General features: G+C 35.4%; 1 protein-coding gene and 1 non-coding gene across 9 annotated transcripts in view; one reads left to right on the top strand and one right to left on the bottom strand.

Moving 5' to 3' along the window:
* Positions 1–20012, bottom strand: part of GPATCH8 (G-patch domain containing 8) — a 90661-nt gene that overhangs the window by 57201 nt on the left and 13448 nt on the right. For 2 of the 8 annotated variants that reach the window (XM_043466790.1, XM_043466775.1), the window contains exons 2-5: positions 13081–13155; positions 12087–12121; positions 7135–7152; positions 4976–5048 (exon numbers count right to left, since the gene is read on the bottom strand). Coding sequence is in view for 2 of the 8 variants with exons in the window: in XM_043466760.1 (XP_043322695.1) it covers positions 4976–5048; positions 13081–13155 (148 nt within the window). In the remaining 6 variants the exon portion in view is untranslated. Of the gene's footprint in view, positions 1–4975; positions 5049–7134; positions 7153–12086; positions 12122–13080; positions 13156–20012 lie in introns of those variants that run through there. The other 6 variants (XM_043466798.1, XM_043466781.1, XM_043466760.1 and 3 more) reach the window with 4 other exon arrangements.
* TRNAC-ACA lies at positions 7540–7611 on the top strand. The gene has a single exon. It is a non-coding gene; the product is annotated as a tRNA-Cys (tRNA).

Here is a 20012-nt window from a genome sequence, read left to right as displayed (position 1 = left end):
GAAAAGCAGAGACATTACTTTGTCAACAAAGGTCCGGCTAGTCAAGGCTATGGTTTTTCCAGTGGTCATGTATGGATGTGAGAGTTGGACTGTGAAGAAAGCTGAGCGCAGAAGAATTAATGCTGGAGAAGACTCTTGAGAGTCCCTTGGACTACAAGGAGATCCAACCAATCCTGGGTGTTCATTGGAAGGACTGATGTTGAAGCTGAAACTCCAATACTTTGGCCACTGGATGCAAAGAGCTGACTCATTTGAAAAAGACCCTGATGCTGGCAAAGATTGAGGGCAGGAGGAGAAGGGGACGACAGAGGATGAGATGGTTGGATGGCATCACCGACTCAATGGACATGGGTTTGGGTGGACTCCGGGAGTTGGTGATGGACAGGGAGGCCTGGCGTGCTGCGGTTCAAGGGGTCGCAAAGAGTCAGACACGACTGAGTGACTGAACTGAACTGAAGAGCTCAGAATTACTGAAACAAATAGCAAAATTAGGGACTTAGGACCCTAAAACATACATAGCATTAAAGGCACAGAGCTGGGAGTCAAATATCTAGCACATATTCAGTTCAGTTCAGTTGCTCAGTTGTGTCCGACTCTTTGTGACCCTGAGGACCAGCACACCAAGCTTCCCTGTCCATCACCAACTCCCAGGGCTTGCTCAAACTCATGTTGATAGAGTTGGTGATGCCATTCAACCAATAATAGCACATATTAGTATCTTAGCTACTACTGCTACAAATTCTGGGAGATAGAGAGTAGTAAGATAGAGGCTTCTCTATGATTTTTATGACACTTAGGCTTTTGATGAATACCTAAAGATTAACTCAAATTCAGTTAAAATGTCTAAATATACACCATACAATTGAGGTGTTAATAACAATTAGCATTTATATAGTGTTTTACAGTTTGCATAAAGTAACTTCACTTAATTACTTTATCCTCATAATCACTGCAAGAATATAGGCAAAGATTTTAATCCTCATTTATTGCTGAAACAAATAATTCAACTTGTCCCTTTACTTAAAGTAAGTGGCAGAGCCAAACTCAAACCTAAATCCTAAGTTTCCAAATGCTGTTCACACTGCTTCATACCCTATACCAAGTGCTTCTAAACAAAAATAAAAGAGAATCCCTACTCTCAAGGAACTTAAAGCAATTTGTCAATTAAGTATTCAATGGATCACATACTAAAAAATATAAAACACAGTCCCTGGCCTCAAAAAACCTTCAAAAGTGTACCGTAAGTTTAAAAAGCAAGACTTAGAGGACTGGAAAATAAACCTGAAGAGCAGGAACAATCTTATTTACTTTGCCCATGACTTACATTATTTACAACTGGTATAACTAGAATACATTATTATCTCATAGCTGAGCTAATGCTGGTTGACTGTTACTGACTGAACCCTCTAAAGGAAATATATCATACCTCTTCATTTGTCTCAGGGGATGAACTTTTGTTTGTGACCAAAAAATCAGTTAAATCATCAAACAGCTCTTAGACAATATAACAAAGAAAGTTTAGGAACCACTTCTGGGCTACATCTACTTACCTATTTCATAGCAAAATAAAGATTTTGAGCTACATTCCATTCTATTTCAAAGCTGTCAGAAGGTCATAAAACAATTTCAAGAACCAAATTCAACACCCACAAAATACAACTATCATCTGTTTATTCCAAATTAAACACACTTTCTGCCTCCATTAAAAAAAAACAAAACCACAACCGTTCATAATATTTCTCATCAGCAGGCCTTTCTTTATTGTTGTTTCCTTCAGGTATCTTGTCAACAACCTTTTCTACAAGTCTTTTATTTTTCTTTAATACTAACAATCACTTATCTGCCACACACAAATTTTAACTTTTGAAATATTTTAATAAGCACTGTGATGTGTGCTAAATCGCTTCAGTCATGTCCAACTGTGCAACCCCATAGACTGAAGCCCTCCAGGCTCCTCTGTCCATGGGATATTCCAGGCAAGAATACCGGTATGGGTTGCCATTCCCTTCTCTAGGGGATCTTCCCAAAAGGGATCCAACTGGTGTCTCTTATGTCTAACCCACATTGGCAGGCGGGTTCTTTTACCACTAGCACCACTATGGAAGCCCTAATAAATATTAAGGGAGAACAAAAGGTGAATAAGGGAAATTCAAGTACAAAATTAAACCCACCTAACAAAGCTGAATTTTCTATCGTGCCACAAAGAATTCTGTTTCAGAGTTAGCATGCCCTATTCTCCAACCTATCCAGTGACAAGTTATATACACTGCAGCCCCAAAGACTAGCACTCTGTAAAGTCTCGCAGGGCTTGCAATAATTTTTAAATGTTAACAAAATCTTGAAAAGATCAGGTTTAAATTCAGTGGATGACTGCATGTTAAAAAATGTTAAGAGCCTAAAATCAAACAAAAGCAACTAAAAGTTGACAATAAACAAGTAAATACAAAGAACTTACAAAGCCATGAACCTAGAAATTATTTGCAGTGATTAGTCTATGCAGTAGTAAGAAGGCATTATGATTTTCTGCAAAGCAATAGGGTTTTCTTCAGTGGTTATTTGTAGCAAAGATTTGGTACAATGAAAAAAATTTGTCATGAATTATCTCAATATGTCATAAATGCGGCTATATTCTAGTCAAACTATGTGGGTATTACAGAAAGAGCTATGTAAAAGAAATCAACTCAATGTCTGTACAATGTTGAATGTGACACTAAAAAAATAAAAGAGCCATTTCCAAGACAATTAAAGTCACCCCTTAATGCTGGCAGGAGAATAAGGTCCCATTCTTTTTGAAGGGTAGAGACCGTACTAGCCATTCAAGACAGATGGGCTTTGAAAAACAATGTGAATTTAGTAAACACTACCAAAATGTACACTTACAAATGGTTACAATGGCAATTGTATGTTACGTGGGCTTTGCCACAATTAAAAAGAAAAAAAAATGGATGGACTTCAAATTTATCTTTTATTTTAAATAAATAATGGATTGATGAGTTATTGAGTGCTTATTACATGCCAATCACCACAGAGATGAATGTGAAATATGGATAAAATCTGATTTCTTTTTTCAAGGAATTCAAAGTTTAAAGAGACTCAAATTTGAAAGTATTCTTAAAATGAAACAATAATTTTCCATCACCCAAAAATAGTTAAGTACCCATTTACCTAATCTTTTTTAAAATTTTATTTTATTTTTAATTGGAGGATAATTACTCTACAATATTGTGATGGCTTCTGCCATACATCAACATGAATCAGCCATAGGTATACACAGGTCCCTCCCCTCCTAAACCGCCCTCCCACCTCCCTCCCCATCCCACCTCTTTAGACCATCACAGAGCACCTTTCTTAAACTCGCTTGCTATATGTCTCTCTCACTCTTTTTCTCTGCCAATTCTAGTTGTACTTTGAAGTCTCCAATGCTTACAATGCAAAACTCTGGGATTCAAACAGATTTGCTAGCCCCCTATGTGATGTCCCCAAATTCTACTCCCCTGTGTACCTGAACAAAAACAGTAACAATCAACAATGCTCCTGGGAATCTCTGAATAGGAAGAGAGGTTTCAAACAGTAGGGGGAAAGATCAAATCCAATCTTCAGACCTTATTCTGAACTATCACCTCCATTCAACCCAACCCAACATTTAACTGTGCAAACCACTGGGACTAAACCTCCAAGAAGTCATTTCTACTTTAGTCCTGATGACCCCTGCTCTTTTCTGGTCTCTTACAAAATCTATGGTCTATGCCATACAAATTGCTCTCAGTTGTTGAGTATTCTTTATACTGTGTACAATGAGTTCTTGCACCACTGGAAAACAAGTTTAGTGGTGATCAAATCTTTCTACCTCCCCAAAGGACAGGTTAATGCTTAGTAATAAATATTAATTTGAAATGTATTTCTGAGCATTTCTCATGTCAGCACTGAATAGAATCTGTGGATGTATACTTTAAAAAGCAAAGGAGGTAAAGACTGAAACATCCTGTTGTGCCCGTTAATACAGACACGTGAACTGATTATAGACTGCCCACTCGTATTATGGAAATTCATTTCCCAAATTCAAAAACTTAAGTCAACAGTAGTACACCTCTCCCCAAAGATCCCTTTATACAACAAGACCCTTCATGACCAAATGTAGAAGTACAATGATTTCCATCATTTCTGAGGTACTGTTCACATCTGCAGACAACAGCAGCCCTTGAATACGAGGGAGCTAATAAGTGAATGGAGTTGGTTGACTGGTTTTCAACTAGCAAGAACTCAGAAGCAGAAATGTTAGCATTGTTTGTTATCCAAATGATTAGTATAGTTAAAAAGAAAAAAATACATGCAATGTAAACTTTAAACCATACATTTCCCAGAGACTGACCTGAACTTGAGAAATGGCCTCTCAGAGAACCCTAGGAAATCTGTTTCCATTTTATGTTTCATATAGGTTAATTATTCTCTCTACTATTGCATGGAGTCTGATTAGAGACAAAGAACCAGGGCAATCACCAGCTTCAGGAAGAATTCAGGAGGGCAACAATTAAACTCTGCTGTTGAAATTAATCCTCTTTAAAATACAGCAGCCACAACACATCACTAAGTGACACAAAGAAAGTATATTCTGATTTCATTTACTTTATGAAGTAAAGTGAAGTACATACGTATTTCATTTACTTTACCCACCCATCACTTCCACCAAAAGAAATTAAAAACAGATTGAGCCATACACAGTATGTTTGACCTGAAAGTATTCATGACACAGCAGCTTACTCTTGCAAATTATTAGCTTAATAGTGATTTCAAATACAGTTATAGGAAAAACAGACTACTCTAGGGGATAAAAGGCAGCGGGGGCAAAGCCCAAACACTTTTTAAAGAAAGACAGCAAATATATTCAGACATAAGATCTGCATCAGAAACATTTTTTCTTTCTTTTTTCTTGGTATATTTTTTTTTTTTTCTTGGTATATTTAATTAAAAAACTTACCCTGAAGAGATTTTCCCAATCCCTGGCCCAGCTTCCACCCATGTTTCTGGAGTAAGCGATGTCCAATATTATCCTGACAGACAGAACAGAGAGACAAACCAAAAATATTCCAATAATATATTCTTCCCTTCCTAGTGATATTTAACAGGTGATGAACAAGAGATAATTCTACATATATGCATGCAAAAAAGGTGCTAATAGGGGAGCTGTGCCCAACAAAGGGGGCATTAATGTAAAAAGAAATACTGGCTAGTATTTTATACAGGAAGACCAAAGAGGGTAAGGGTCCTTTCTGATGGTGTGTTGGGCAATTTTTATACACAACACTTTTAAAAAGAGAAAAAAGGGAAGGGGAAAGGGGGAAGAATACACTTATGAAATTTAAAACTAACATTAAAAAGCATAAAATCAAAGTACTTATACAATCATATCCACCACCTAGACAGCACCACTTTAAGAGTTTTTTTTTTTTTTTTTTTTAAAGAAAATCTACATTGTGTTTAGTTATTTTGCTTATGTGTCAGGCTTTCATGATATAAAGTAAGTTGTAAGTGTAAGACTGCCCCACCACTAGAAATGAAAACACAATCAGAGCAAAATCCAGGCTAGACTTGATTGGTTTTTTAATACATATATATAAAATATAAATATTTAACTAGCATGCAGCCAATATTAAACTGAAAAAACAGTGAGGTTAGTAAAACGAGAAATTAAATTGATTAAACAGAAAAATAAAATGAGCTCAAGCACAGACTGAGTGATGCATTTCAACATGTAATCTAACAAAAATGCTAAAATGTTAGAATGAAACAGGCCTAGCAATAAGTTAACAGTAAAGAACCATTAGTGCATGTAGGGGAAAAAAACCAATATACATAATGTCTCATCTTCCTAGGAGCACAGTGGAAAAGATCTTTCAATGGAAACCACATGTAAAGACACTAGAAACAACAATTAAATGTCAGCTTTTGCATAAGGTTTCAAGATCTTAGAAACCTCTGCAGACCTTTGTCCAGTTCTTTGCTTTTTACAAATACAGAGAGAACACTAAAATAATCATTTAACTGTATCTGAGAAAATGATGTTACTTATCAAAAGGAAAACATTTAAAAATTGTAAACAAAAAGTGTTCTGTATGCATTAAGATGTAATTTATAATATTAATTGGGTATCACCACTTGAAAATAATCTCATATTTCTTGAAATGAAATTATGAAGTCAACTAAACCATAAATTTCTGAATTAAAAACAAACATCTCAGATTAAATTGACTTTTATCTTCCAGCTACATATTCAATGGTAAAATGCTCTAGAATTATAGAAAAAATTATGTTACTAGTATATTCTCTGATAGTAAGTTACAAGAGGAAGATCAGGTCTCTTCAATGCTCTGCTTAAAAAAAAAAAAGGGTCAACTTCCTTCTATGAGTTTATGACAGGATGCCAACTAGAAAACTGGACTGAGCAGTTTATTATTTTATTGATTAGAGGAACGAAGATCAGGATACTTGAAAAAATGGGGCAAATGATAATGAAAACTGTTTCTATAAAAAAAATGCAATTATTTTAAACATACATATACACAGTCATTACTGTGTACAAAAGGTCACTACAGATTATTTTTTGCTAGGAATTGAGAGAATGAGAAAATGCTATGGTTATATGTAATCCAAGTACTGAATGCCTAACTATTTATAAATAGCTTTATTTAAAAAAAAAAAAAAAACTTTTGTAAGTCTTAATACAACTAATGTTAGCAGAAAATGAAGATAAAGAGAGAGGCCTTTATAGTACTACTGTGGAAATAAACTTACCTGTACATAAAATCCTTGTTTTATATCATAACTCCTACAACTAAATTAACTGCAGAAAGGACAAGGATAGCAGAATGACTCTAAGATAATGTAGCTGAATAAAGTATTGTTAAATCTTTTAATAGGCTAATTTTATGACTAGGCACAGATTTAGGGTATTAAAACCATGCTGACAAAAATTGTTGTCTCTTTTTTTAAATTAAAAAAACTATCTTTTGGCTAAGTGGAGATGAGACATTATGCTGACAGTGTTATATTATGAATGCACTAAAATAAACAGACAAATGAAGCAGTATGCTATTTCCAAAAGCAGTGCAAGTGGAGTGAAAGCATTTCCATACGAACCTGGCTTTAAAAACTGGGCTGTCAAAAGAACAGTTAAATGTAACACAAAGTAAGAAACTGTCCAATCACTAATGGTCGTTTTTTTTTTTTTTGTCTTGTTTTCAATTCACTGCTTGCAATTAATGTATTTATTAAAGAAGAGTGAAAGCATAAGTAAATTCACGAGTCAAGACCAGCTGAGAGATTCAAGAGCAGCGTGTTGTGACTGACAACAGTGAAAGGAAAAGCAAATGTTAAAGGGAGAGGGAGAAAAAAGAAAAATTTAGGGTTATACACATTAGCATCACTTTCACAAAACCACTCAAGATGGCTGTCACCTTCTCAAAAAAAGCTATTGATACAAAATGGCAGTGGTACTTCTCTTCTAAATCTTTAAAGGAAAACTGTTCTTTAATTAAATCTACTTCCCTGGTGGCTCAGACGGTAAAGCGTCTGCCTACAATGCAGGAGACCCAGGTTCAATCCCTGGGTTGGGAAGATCTCCTGGAGAAGGAAATGGCAACTCACTCTAGTACTCTTGCCTGGAAAATCCCATGGCAGTCCATGGGGTCGCAAAGAGTCGGAGACGACTGAGTGACTTCACTTTCTTTCACTTTCCCCAAGTGTGAACAGGGAATGAAATGTCAGTGGTTATGTATTAATATTATTAATATGCCACTCCATGTCCTTGCAATTATAACAAAAAGCAACAAAAATAATAGGCATATCTCCCAGAAAGTCTTCCACTCACCAACCTCCTAGATTACAGAAAATCTGAGCCTTTCCTATAATTTCAGACTATATCTGTTTTTGGAGGAAAAATGGCAGTTCTGCAACTCTGCAGAAAGGACTAGCATTCACTATGGTCCCTTTTCCTACCAAAAGAAAAAAGTTTTATAAAGGCTAGTCAAAAATAGAGTAGGCTTAAGGATGATGGGTAACACAAGAAAGGCACGTCAAAATACCTCATAACAAAGTATTAACAGAACTAAATGTCATTTATAACAGTAAACTGCAGTAATCTGTAGCCTCAACTGGTAATCTAGACATAACAAGGGCAATGAGCATCATTTAACTCCTGAAATAACAATTTATTATTATGGTTACTACAAAAGTGACTTAAAAAACTTCATTTTTTATTTTTAAACAAAATAAATAATTTGAAGTTTAGTTATAATCTTATAGAACTGAAAATGTATTTTTTTTAACACAGACTGGTTTGTGACTGACAAAAGGGGCATGTATAGTGAGATAGGCTGTTTCTAATTTAAATACACATGGAAGAAATGCAGGAAAACACTAATTTTAAACAATTAATAAAGCAACTAACTTTGCCCAAGGGAGGTAGGCAAAAAGGTCGTTTTCCAGATCATTCATAAAGAGTTCCCAAAACCTACTGTTGTTGTTGTTTGGCCGCGCCACACGGCCTGTGGGGTGTCAGTACCCTGATGAGGGATTGAACCTGAGTTCTTGGCAGTTAAAGTGCAGAGTCCTAACCACTGGACTGCCAGGGAATTCTTCCCATGACCTATTTATTACTCTCTGTCCTTAACATTCAAAAATGGTGGCAGTCTGGCATTTTATTTGGTTAGGAATGAAGTTCTTCTCAATTCTGGTTAAACTATGAAGCTGAGCTAAAAATTCAAAACTTTTTTCATCTAGATTACCTAAATTGGCCTTTATGGTTTTTCTATTTCTAAACTTAAATGTAAATTAAAGTGCTATATTTTAATCTTCTGTACTAAATGTGCAAGAAAGGAGGATATAATTTTTAAATGGGAACATCAGTAATAGCAAGAAATGTGTATTAGAAACAACCACCAATATGCTAAAAACACAATACCAGCCCCAAAACAAAAAACCATCTCATTATTGTTGCAGCCATTCCTCAACAATTTAATTAAATACCAAGTAGAAAACTTTCCTAGGAACTTCCCTCTGTTCCCTGAAACTGTATACCATCAAAGAAACAATAACGATTTGGGAAACAGCCCCACCAATCTGTATAATGGGAGTCTGCCAAAATATAGACTAAAATTCACTTCATTGTGTGGGATTGATTCTAAGTTTTTTAATAGTAGGAAACAGAATACCAAGTCTCAAGAGAAAACTATACTACAATTATGGCAATGACTAGATGAATACTAATTCCACACTGAATTTTCTTTTAGTCGACAGCCACATTCAATTTACACCATTTAGCTCATTTTCAATAGTGACAAAAATGGCAAATCTCTTGAGTGGATTGTAAGCTTTGCTGATTGTGTATTAAAGACTCTATAAGCAAAAACCAAGTGCTACTAGGTGAACCCATGCAAACAACAAGTTGTAAAAATTCCCCAAACAAAAAAATCTATAGCTCACTACAGATGACACAATGAAGACTAGAGAGAAAAGCCATATAGTAATGCTACACCATTCAGCTCCAAGAAGCACATTATTTATAGTGCAGTCCACATGTGGTCACTGCGAAATATCAAATCAGCAGTCTTATAGAATTACAGTTTGGAACTAGTGGAGTCCACAGATCTAAACAGATATGCAACATGACAAAACCCACTTATACATATACTTCTAAATCCTTAGATATGCAAAGTAAACATCAGCAACTGGAATTTGAAAACTTACATTAATTTTTTAAACCTGCTCAGTCAACCTGACAACTATAAAGACAGAATTTTAATCAGTCAGGTAGAACAAAGACCAAGTACTGGCTGACGGGCAGTTTCACTTCCAACTGCAACAATGACAACATATTTTAAGTCTATGGTGCAGGGATTTTGCCTTTGTATAGCTTATAATCACTCTCCCATCTGATTTCTCATCTTCTTTCTATGGTAAAGATCACAAAGAACCATATACCTTAAGTCAGATCAACCAATTTTTGGATCTATGGTGGAATTCTAGACTGGGTCATGGTTTTAAGATTTTTGTTTTTTAAATGCTTTATTTTTCGGTATAAAGTGGGGATCATAATTATAGCTGGGACCTAAAAATCTCATAAAGCAGCTACATTAAAACATAAATTAAAAAAAATTTTTGTAATAAGAGCAAAATGTTTATACTTTCCACCTTCTCTTTAATTCAGATAAACAAGTTTTCTGGCAATTCTTTAACAATTTTCTTGGAACAGTGTTTTATTGTCGACCAGAAACTTCACTGAAAGATATCTGGTTGGTTGAAATAAACCAGGGAAAATAAAAATTTATACCAAAGATAACCACCTATTTCATTAATGCTGGATTCTGATGCATTTTCAACATTTCCAGACTGAAACTGAAGTACCTGTATCATCTCAGGAACAAATCTAAGCTTCACAAGTTTATCAAAATCATAATGTATTATCACATCTTTGTATCTCATTTCCCATCTTGCTAGTTTGCAACACATTTACCCTATTACAAATCAAAAAGCCCTTAATCCTATACCCACAATAACCCTTCACATGGGCATATTCTTGGCACAAACCTGTGCAGAGACTTCCTCGGTTACCAGCTGCTGCAGATTACCTTTGTTTAAAAAAAAAAATGACTAGACCTTTAGCTCCTGCAATGATCTGTAGACTCCCAAAGCTGCATATTTCCAGCCACTTTTGAGTTGCATGCTGTAGCAAAACAGTCAGCACCTCTCAATAGATATTGCTGCAGAGAAAGATTTTAATTCAGCAGAGACTCTTTCTGTGTGTTAGAAGCAACTGCTATTTCCCCCTAAGAACAAGATAGCTCGATAGCTCAACAAGATAGCCAGCCAGCCAGATGTGTAACTAATATACACTTACTTGGTGGGCATTCCCAAGGTGATAGGGCTCTTGGAAGTTACTACACTATTTTTATGCCAATCATTTTAGGACTTTCTTTTAAAACTTTAAATTTACCCCCAAATGATTGGGGAACAGAAAAATCCCTCTCTTTTTGCCCCACTTCTATCTAACACCACGTTGGCTATGAAGCACCTTACTATTACTACCTAAACTACCACATTACAAATAATGCATATTTTAATGTGTTTCAGGAGTAAATTTTCATTAGAAGTACAATTTACTACTATACATCTCTGAATATATACTTATTCATAAAAAATTAAATATCCAGTCCGAGGACACTTGCTATTTTTAGTGGAGAAGATAATACTATTTAATAAGTAAGGCATGTATCAATTCCACTCCTACTCACTGAGATTACTCAGTCAGACTGCCTTCTGACAGTGTTCTCTCTATGACATATGATGGGAAAATTCCTGGACATTGTGAGAGGAAAAAGAGCACTAGTCCCACATGCCAAAGGAACAAACCTTCCAAAAACCTTTAAATGCAGTCCTAAAAGAAGGCTTTTAAAATGTTAAATATCATTTAATTTCGTGCTTTTATTAAAACTTTCTTGAGTATAGCAATAATGAATACTAGGCCGCAAATTTAGTCCAGCTAAATTTCCTGCTACTGTTGAGTCAGAGTACCCACTCAATTATAGCTTGTATAATATTAATCAACCTTGTACCTTGTAGAATATGGCACCTGGGTCTTTCTGCTGACAGCTATCTATTCTTAAACTTTGACCCAAAGAAACATTTAAATGATATGGAAAAGTTCTTTTTCAAGTATAAAATACTGACCTAGCTAGCCCATAGATTTCACTGTAAAATTCCACCTTGTGATGATTCCCAAGACGACAGTAAAATAAGACAAAAACTCCAAAGATTTTTTAACTCATCAAAGTGGGCCTGGCATTTCATCCTTAAGTCAAAACACAAGACTGGGCTTTCAGCACAACATCAGATGTGAATTCTCCCTCTGCAGCATTATCACATGCGTCATCAATTACTGCCATGCCTAAGTCTAGCATCATGCCAGCACATTAAGACAGAAGGTACTATATGCAGTGTTCACTGGACCAGAAGAACAGAAATAAGAAGGGGAGGTGGGGGAGAAAGAAACCCTAGAGAAGAAATTAAAAAAAGGCAGACCGTGCAATACAAACCAGATCATGGCTGCTTAGCTAATATGGGCCAACTGCTGTGGAAGAAAAATGTCGAACACCCCAAGTTGTGTAAATTTCTGTAAACATCTAAACACACACACAAACACACACAACACCAACCTAGTTAGGAACATAAATATATGTTGATCCTTTACTATGCTACAGCTATGAAAATAAAAGCTAAAGTTAAAATATCTGCATTCTCTAAATTGCCTTATTTTCCTGAGGGAGGAGAAGCAGCTAGTATTTCTTAAAGGGAGAAGGGGAACATCTTGACTGTTATTTATAGAGACTCTCTCTCCGATGACTCCATACATACACTTAAGAACAAATATTAAATACTGACAATACTGACAAATTTAGACATTTTAACAATGGACTGTGTAATCTGAAAATAAAGGGCTTTTCAAAATAAAAATAATGTTCAAAAATTAAGAGTCAGGAAAACAAATCTCTTTGTTCTGTTGTTGTATCAATATTTAAAATTAAGTCATGTGAATAGATACAATCAACTTTTGACAAAAACCAGACATCTCTTAAACCATAGAGACCGAAGTTACCATGTCTCACAAGAGTCTGGTAAATAAAAACATTAGCCCCTAACTGTTCCTAATGGAACATTTCACACATGATTGTGTTGCCAGGAAAGGTGAAGGTTTTTTAAAGGATCAAAATACATTTTACTCCTTTATTTAATTTACAGAAACTTCAACTAAACTTAAACTTGTTATCTTTAACAGAATATCAGTATGGGCCAAAAATGATATTTTTCCATCAAAATTCAAAAATGTTTCTAGATTTTTTTCACTGATTTCCTAACATATTAAATATTAGATTACAACTCAAACTCTACTTGATTACTATAGGGCATGCAATAAAACAGCTCTAAACTGTACTATAAGTTAATTAATAAGTTTAACTTCATTCACATCAAGTGTCACACGAACACTACCTAACTATCTATCTATGACCCCAAATTAAGCACTGATCTTACCGATTCTATAGGCTTGTCAAGGGATGCTTGTTCAATTTCCAAATGTCCTTCTTCATATTGATCAAAGTGATTACCCTGAAAAAACAAGACTACAGTTATTTTTCCTGAAAGCAAATGCCAAAATTATTAGTAAAACTAATCAAACTAGGGGGTTATTTTTAATTTTTCATTCTTTTTGAATAAACAACCAAAACTGTCACAAATTCAGGCTTTATTAAATCTGTAAACACAATTTATTAGAAGTCTAGATCTAGTAATATGAACTTGTCTTCCTATGATAAACATTGAAATTGCTAACTAAAACATTAACCATCATTTGGGATAGCAACTCTTTCTGAGACTGACTATATTAGGAAGACTGCAGAATCTTAAAAACAAAGGGCTGTATTGTGTTTTACTTTTCCAAAACAATCTTGTGCTACAGCAAACAAACCCTGACAGCAGAATGCAAATAAAATCTGTATTACAACACTGTTCAATGTCGCTAACACTGTCTTTCACTAAAACTGCTAAAATATTCAATTTTAAATCATCAATTTCCAACTCCAAAGCTTCAAAGAGTTCAGAAACACAATCTCTTGACACAGTATCCTAAATACAGCTATTCCTCAAATGATCTGCCATTAGACACAAGCATGCCTGTATAATGCCATATTTGACCATAATCAAGGAAGCTGTCACTACAACTAGAATAAGTCAAAACAGCTCAATTGAGGATAGAAACAGATAACTAGGAAGTTCTAATTCTGTTTTTTTCTGCTCCATGAGAAAAGGAAGAGTTCATAATTTAGCTTTAAATCAGAGTATCAATTTTTCAGTTTCCTTCTTGTTACACAAAGTAACTGGGTCTCCTGCACTGCAGGCAGATTCTTTTACCATCCCAAATAGCGCTATTTCTCAAATGATCTTACAAAGTAGAGGGCACAAGGATTTGTGAGTCCTGAATTTATTTAAGCCAAAAAAACTAAAGATTTCAGTCTAGTCTAAATTTAATTCAGGTATGGAGTGGTAGGACAACCTGGATGTTAACCTAACCAAAAATTACTTTGCTTTTTCAAAGTAAAATTTTAGTTGAACGAATACAGCTTAATTATAGCAAGCTCTGACATGTAATTTGCCACACCATATTGTAAACATTAGGTTACTTGTTTTCCTCACCAGACTGTGAAGTCCTTAAGGACAAGAATGGGGTCTTGTAGTGACGAAAAAGTTCTGGAACTACAGTGGTAATAATGGTTGTATAACACTGGTAATGTATTTAACGCCATTGGACTATGCACTTTAATTAAAATGAAAAATGTTATGTTATTTGTTTTTACCAGGTTACAGATAATAAAACTGTATGGCAGAGTCTATCCAAAAGAAGGAGTAACAGGATAGGAGTGGGGTTTCCAAAGATAAAAGCTAATCTTAAAAATGGAACAGGATTTAAGAGCAATGGGGCTCAGATGGTAAAAGGATCCGCCTGCGATGCAGGAGACCTGCTTTCGACTCCTGGGTTGGAAAGATCCCCTGGAGAAGGGAATGGCAACCCACTCCACTACTCTTGACTGGAGAATCCCATGGACGAAGGAGCCTGGCAGGCTACGTACAGTCCATGGGGTCACAAAGAGTTGGACACGACTAAGCAACTAACACTATCACTCTCCCTTCCCAGAATGATGAAAAAACAACCATCAACAAATAATGTAAAAAAATAGCCATTAATCTTCAAAGTCTGTCTTAATCTCCAATATTTCGTCCAATGATCTCTTTAAAGTAACACCTGCCTCTTGGCATTTAACTTCTACTCTAGCATTTAAAAGTTTAATAGTTGGGGTTTCCTTGGTGGTTCACTGGTAAGGAATCCACCTGCCAATGCAGAAGACATGGGTCTGATCCCTGATCTGGGAAGACCTCACATGCTGCAGAGCAAGTAAGCCTAGGAACCACAACTACTGAGCCCAAGCACCACAATTACTAAAGCCCACACACAGCAACTAGAGAAAACTGTGCACAAAGACTCAGCACAGGCAAAAATAAATAAATAAATTTATTTATTTTTTAAGTTTAACAGTTACTTAAGAGTTGTTAACTGCAAAGTACATCTAAATTCCTAAATATTCAGATAAACTAGATTAACCCAAATCTCACAGTATAGGACACCAAAGTGAAAGTGACAGTCGCTCAGTTGTGTTCAACTCTTTGCAACCCCATGGACTATAAAGTCCATGCCATTCTCCAGGCCAGAATACTGGAGTGGGTAGCTTTTCCCTCCTCCAGGGGATCTTCCCAACCCAGGGATTGAACCCAGGTCTCCCACATTGCAGGCGGATTCTTTACCAGCTGAGCCACAAGGGAAGCCCATAGGACACCAATGTCCAGCCAAATTTCATAATACTCTTCTACTCTGTCAGTCAGTCAGTTCAGTCACTCAGATGTGTCCGACTCTTTGCGACCCCATAGACTGCAGCACGCCAGGCCTCCCTGTCCATCACAAACTCCAGGAGTTTACTCAAACTCATGTTCATTGAGTCGGTCCTTTTATTCTATAGCTTGATATAATTTATTTATAAAAGAATAATTTCAATAATTGGCTACTATTTTTTAAAGCAGCTAAACCTTTAACTTAGGACAACCGATTAATTGCTCTTCAACAAAGGTTCAAAAACAACTAGAGAAGTATTTTCAATCTATGGTGCTAGAACTAGGTACTCATATGCAAAAAAGTCTCAATCCACACTGTACACCATAATAAAAATATAACTCAAAAAATGTATCACAGACCTAAAATTAGACCTTGGGCGAGACAAGGATTTAAGATACAACCCCAAAAGCACAACTTACAAAAGAAAAAATTGAAAAACTGAATTGAGAGAAAATATTCACAAATCTCAAAAGATTTGTATCCAAAATATATAAAGAAGTCACAAAACACAATATTAAGAAAACCTAGTTCTAAAGTAGGCAAAAGTTTGTTGGTAGGAATGTAAAATTGTATAGCCACTTAAGAAAATAGTTTGGCAGTTTCTTATAAACTTATACACACACCTATCCAAATAACTCATCAATACTGTCACTAGGTATTCACACAAGTAAAATGAAAAACTTACGTTCAAACAAAACCTGCCTGTGAATGTTTGGAAATTACTCAAATGTCCCTCAACTGGGAAAGGAATTTAAAAACTATAGTACACCCACACATGGACAAATATTCAGCAATAAAAGGAATAAACTACTCATATAAGCAACATATGTATGAATTTCAAACACATTATGCTAAGTGAAAGAAGTCATGCTGAAGAAGTTACCTGATCCTATTTATATAGCATTCTGAAAAAAGCAAAACTAGAGGAAAACACCAACTAGTGGTTTTTTTCAGCCCCCTAAAAACTGGTTGATTCTAGAAGTTAACTCAGAAACCTGTTTAAGAGACAAGAGATGAGACAGAGGCCATTTTTAACTGCACATCCTTTTTTCTTTTGAATTTTATACTTAACTACCCAATACTCAAATATCCTAATAGAAATCACAATCACTTTGTGTTTTATCTCTGAATATTTAAAATGAAAGCTATATGTATTTTTGAATCAATATCACTTTAAAATAAATTTTAAAATATTTTCCCAGAAATTTTAAATGGTGTTGATTCAAAAATACAGTTACGTATTATGCTGTTACTCTGGGAGTTTTTTCCCCAGAAGTAAAAGGTAATGGGGGGAACACTGAGAGAAGAATATCACATTTTCCACAGCTATTACAAATTTAAAATGCAGATGATACTGTAGCATTTCTCTTTTGTTTTAAAAAGTAGAGACCGATGTCCAACAGGGGAAGTGTTTAATTCTATTTTATTAATGCAATTAGGGAGTCATTTAAAAGTTTTAAAACTATGTAGAAGTATATTAACTTGAAGTTAAAAGGAAGGGAAGAACTCACAAAGATTGTGTGAGACTATGTGGACAAAAATTAAACAAGCAATGTTATGTAAATGTGACAGGAGCTGGTAAATATTTCTGGGGAAAAAAAAAAACTAACCAACATCTGCTGCTGCTGTTGCTAAGTTGCTTCAGTCGTATCAGACTCTGTGCGACCCCACAGACAGCAGCCCACCAGGCTCCCCTGTCCCTGGGATTCTCCAGGCAAGAATACTGGAGTGGGTTGCCATTTCCTTCTCCAATGCATGAAAGTGAAAAGTGAAAGTGAAGTCGCTCAGTCGTGTCCGACTCTTAGCGACCCCATGGACTGCAGCCCACCAGGCTCCTCTGTCCATGAGATTTTCCAGGCAAGAGAACTGGAGTGGGTTGCCATTGCCTTCTCACAACCAACATCTAAAGTTTTTAGTTGTTTTTTTTTTTTTTAATATCTGCTGACTTTAGTGATAGCACTTGAATTTAAACAGCCTGAAAAGAAATATCCTACAAATTATCATAACTAACTTAGAGAATTGAAAGAGATCACTTCTCAGCATTCTGAGTATCTGATTTGCCATAATAAACCAAACAATTAGCGTCCTGTTTTTATCACTATCTTGCTATTTGGCCTTACAGTTTTCATCCATCCTGCACTAATTTACAAAATGAACTAGACACTCATGTCATTTCTTGGCCTAAAATTCTATGAATTTGCAGATTTAAAGTGAATTAAACGTATCCTACAGGGGGAAAAAAAAACTGACATTTAAAATTTGTCACTACAAAAACCTAATTACTATCAAAAGTAAAATGTTAACCACAAAGCTAATAATCCCTAGTGGTGAAGCATAAAACATTTTTCATCTACACCAAAATAAATATAATGACATGAAAATCTAGTAAAAGCAAGCAATAAACTAAGTGACCCTGGGTTTGATGCTGACTTTTCAGATACAATACCAAAAGGCATGGGACTTCCCAGGTGGCACTAATGGTAAGGAACCCACCTGCCAATGCAGGAGACGTGGGTTTGATCCCTGAGTCGGGAAGATTCCCTAGAGGAGGAAATGGCAACCCATTCCAGTATTCTTGCCTGGAGAATCAATCCTATAGACAGGAGCCTGGCACGCTATGGTCCACAGGGTCACAGTCGGACATGACTGAAGTGACTCAGCACAGCACAGTACACAAAAGGCATGATGCATAAAAAATATAATTGCTAAGGACTTTATTAAAATGTAAAACTTCTGCTCTGTGAAAGTCACTGTCAAGAGAATAAGAGGATAAGCCACAAAACAGGAGAAAATATTGCAAAAAACGACATTGGACAAACAGCTGTTATCTGAAATATACAAAGAACTCAAACAATAAGAAAACAAACAACTCAATTTAAAAATGGGCAAAAGATCTAAACTTACACCTCACCAAAGAAAATATACACGTAACACATACTATATGAAAAGATGCTCAACAACTTATTTCATTAGAGAACTGCAAGTTAAAATCAAATGCCACTACATATGAGAATAGCTAACATCCAAGATACTGACATCATCAAATGCGAGCAAGGATGTGGGAGCAACAGGAATTCTCACTCACTGCTGGTGGGAAAGCAAAACACTGCTTCTGAAGACAGTTTGGCAGTTTCTTGCAATACTAAACATACTCTTACCACACCATCCAGCAATTGAATTCCTTGGTATTTATCCAAATGAGTTTAAAATTTACATCAAACAAAATCTTGCACATGACAGTTAAGTAGTTTTATTCACAACTGCTAGAATTTGGAAACAACCAAGATGTTGAAGAGATGAACAGATTAACTGACCATGATACATCTATGCAACAGAATATTATTCAGCACTAAAAAGATGAGCTAGCAAGTCACAGAAAGACACAGAGGAGTCCTGAAAACATATTACTAAGTGAGAGATGTCAATCTGAAAAGATAACATATTTTGACTCCAAGTAAGCAACACTCTGGAAGAAGCAATACAATGGAAACAGTTAGAGGTACATACACATACAGTGTGTGACTGTCAGGGGCTTAAAGTAAAAAAAAAAAAAAAGGGATAAAGACATGGAACATAGATTTTTAGGACAGTGAAACTATTCTATATGATACTGTAATGGTGGATACATGTCATTATACTACATTTGTCAAAACTACTGAACTACACCAAGAGGGAACCCTAAGATACACTAGGACCTGGGTGATAATTAGGTGTCAATGCTGGTTCACCTCTTGTAACAAATGTACCACTCTGGTGGGAACTGTTGATTACAGTTGATGTGAAGGAGTGAATGGATATATGGAAACTGAACACTGACCTCAATTTAAAATTGACCTAAAAAAGAAAACCTATGTATTTTTTAAAAAGTAAACAACAAAAAAAGTTAATAATCTGAGTGAACCCGTAGTCAAAATTTCCAAGGCATTTCTTCAAAATAATGTGTTCATTTTAAAACTTGACCACAAAATTGTAAAATTGATAACAATGATTATCTCTAAGAAATGAAATACAGTTAGCACTTTCACTTTTTCCTTTGTTGCAATGTACCCTGAACTTTTATCAATATCCACTTTTACATTTGTACTACTTGCTTTGTTCTACTGGGGGTTTTTTTCTGCTTTTTGCTTTTTAATTGCTTTAACTTTACATTTTTCTATGCAAACGGGTGAAACTATACTGCTGACAGAAACCTAGATTGGGTACCAAGGCAATGTCCAATTAGAAGCTGGTAACATCTGACACATGGAAATTACAAAAGGTTCACAGCAAATGGATCAGTAAAGGCTTATCATGAAAATGCAAGGGGAAAGAATCACAGTATTAATCTCATGGGAAATGGCAGGAGTCAAGGCATAAGGCAAAATTCATCATGGTGGTCATGGTGATTAGAGAGATATTCATTAATGCAGAAATAAATGTGCCGTACTAATGTCAAGATGTTAATAAGGGGGGAAACAGGCACAGAGTATATGAGAGGTGTGGTGTATAAAAAAAACTCTGTACTACCTTAGCAAACTTTCTGTAA

Source organism: Cervus canadensis, chromosome 1, assembly GCF_019320065.1.
Source record: "Cervus canadensis isolate Bull #8, Minnesota chromosome 1, ASM1932006v1, whole genome shotgun sequence".
Taxonomy (NCBI): domain Eukaryota; kingdom Metazoa; phylum Chordata; class Mammalia; order Artiodactyla; family Cervidae; genus Cervus; species Cervus canadensis.
This window is presented reverse-complemented; position numbering and strand designations above follow the sequence as displayed.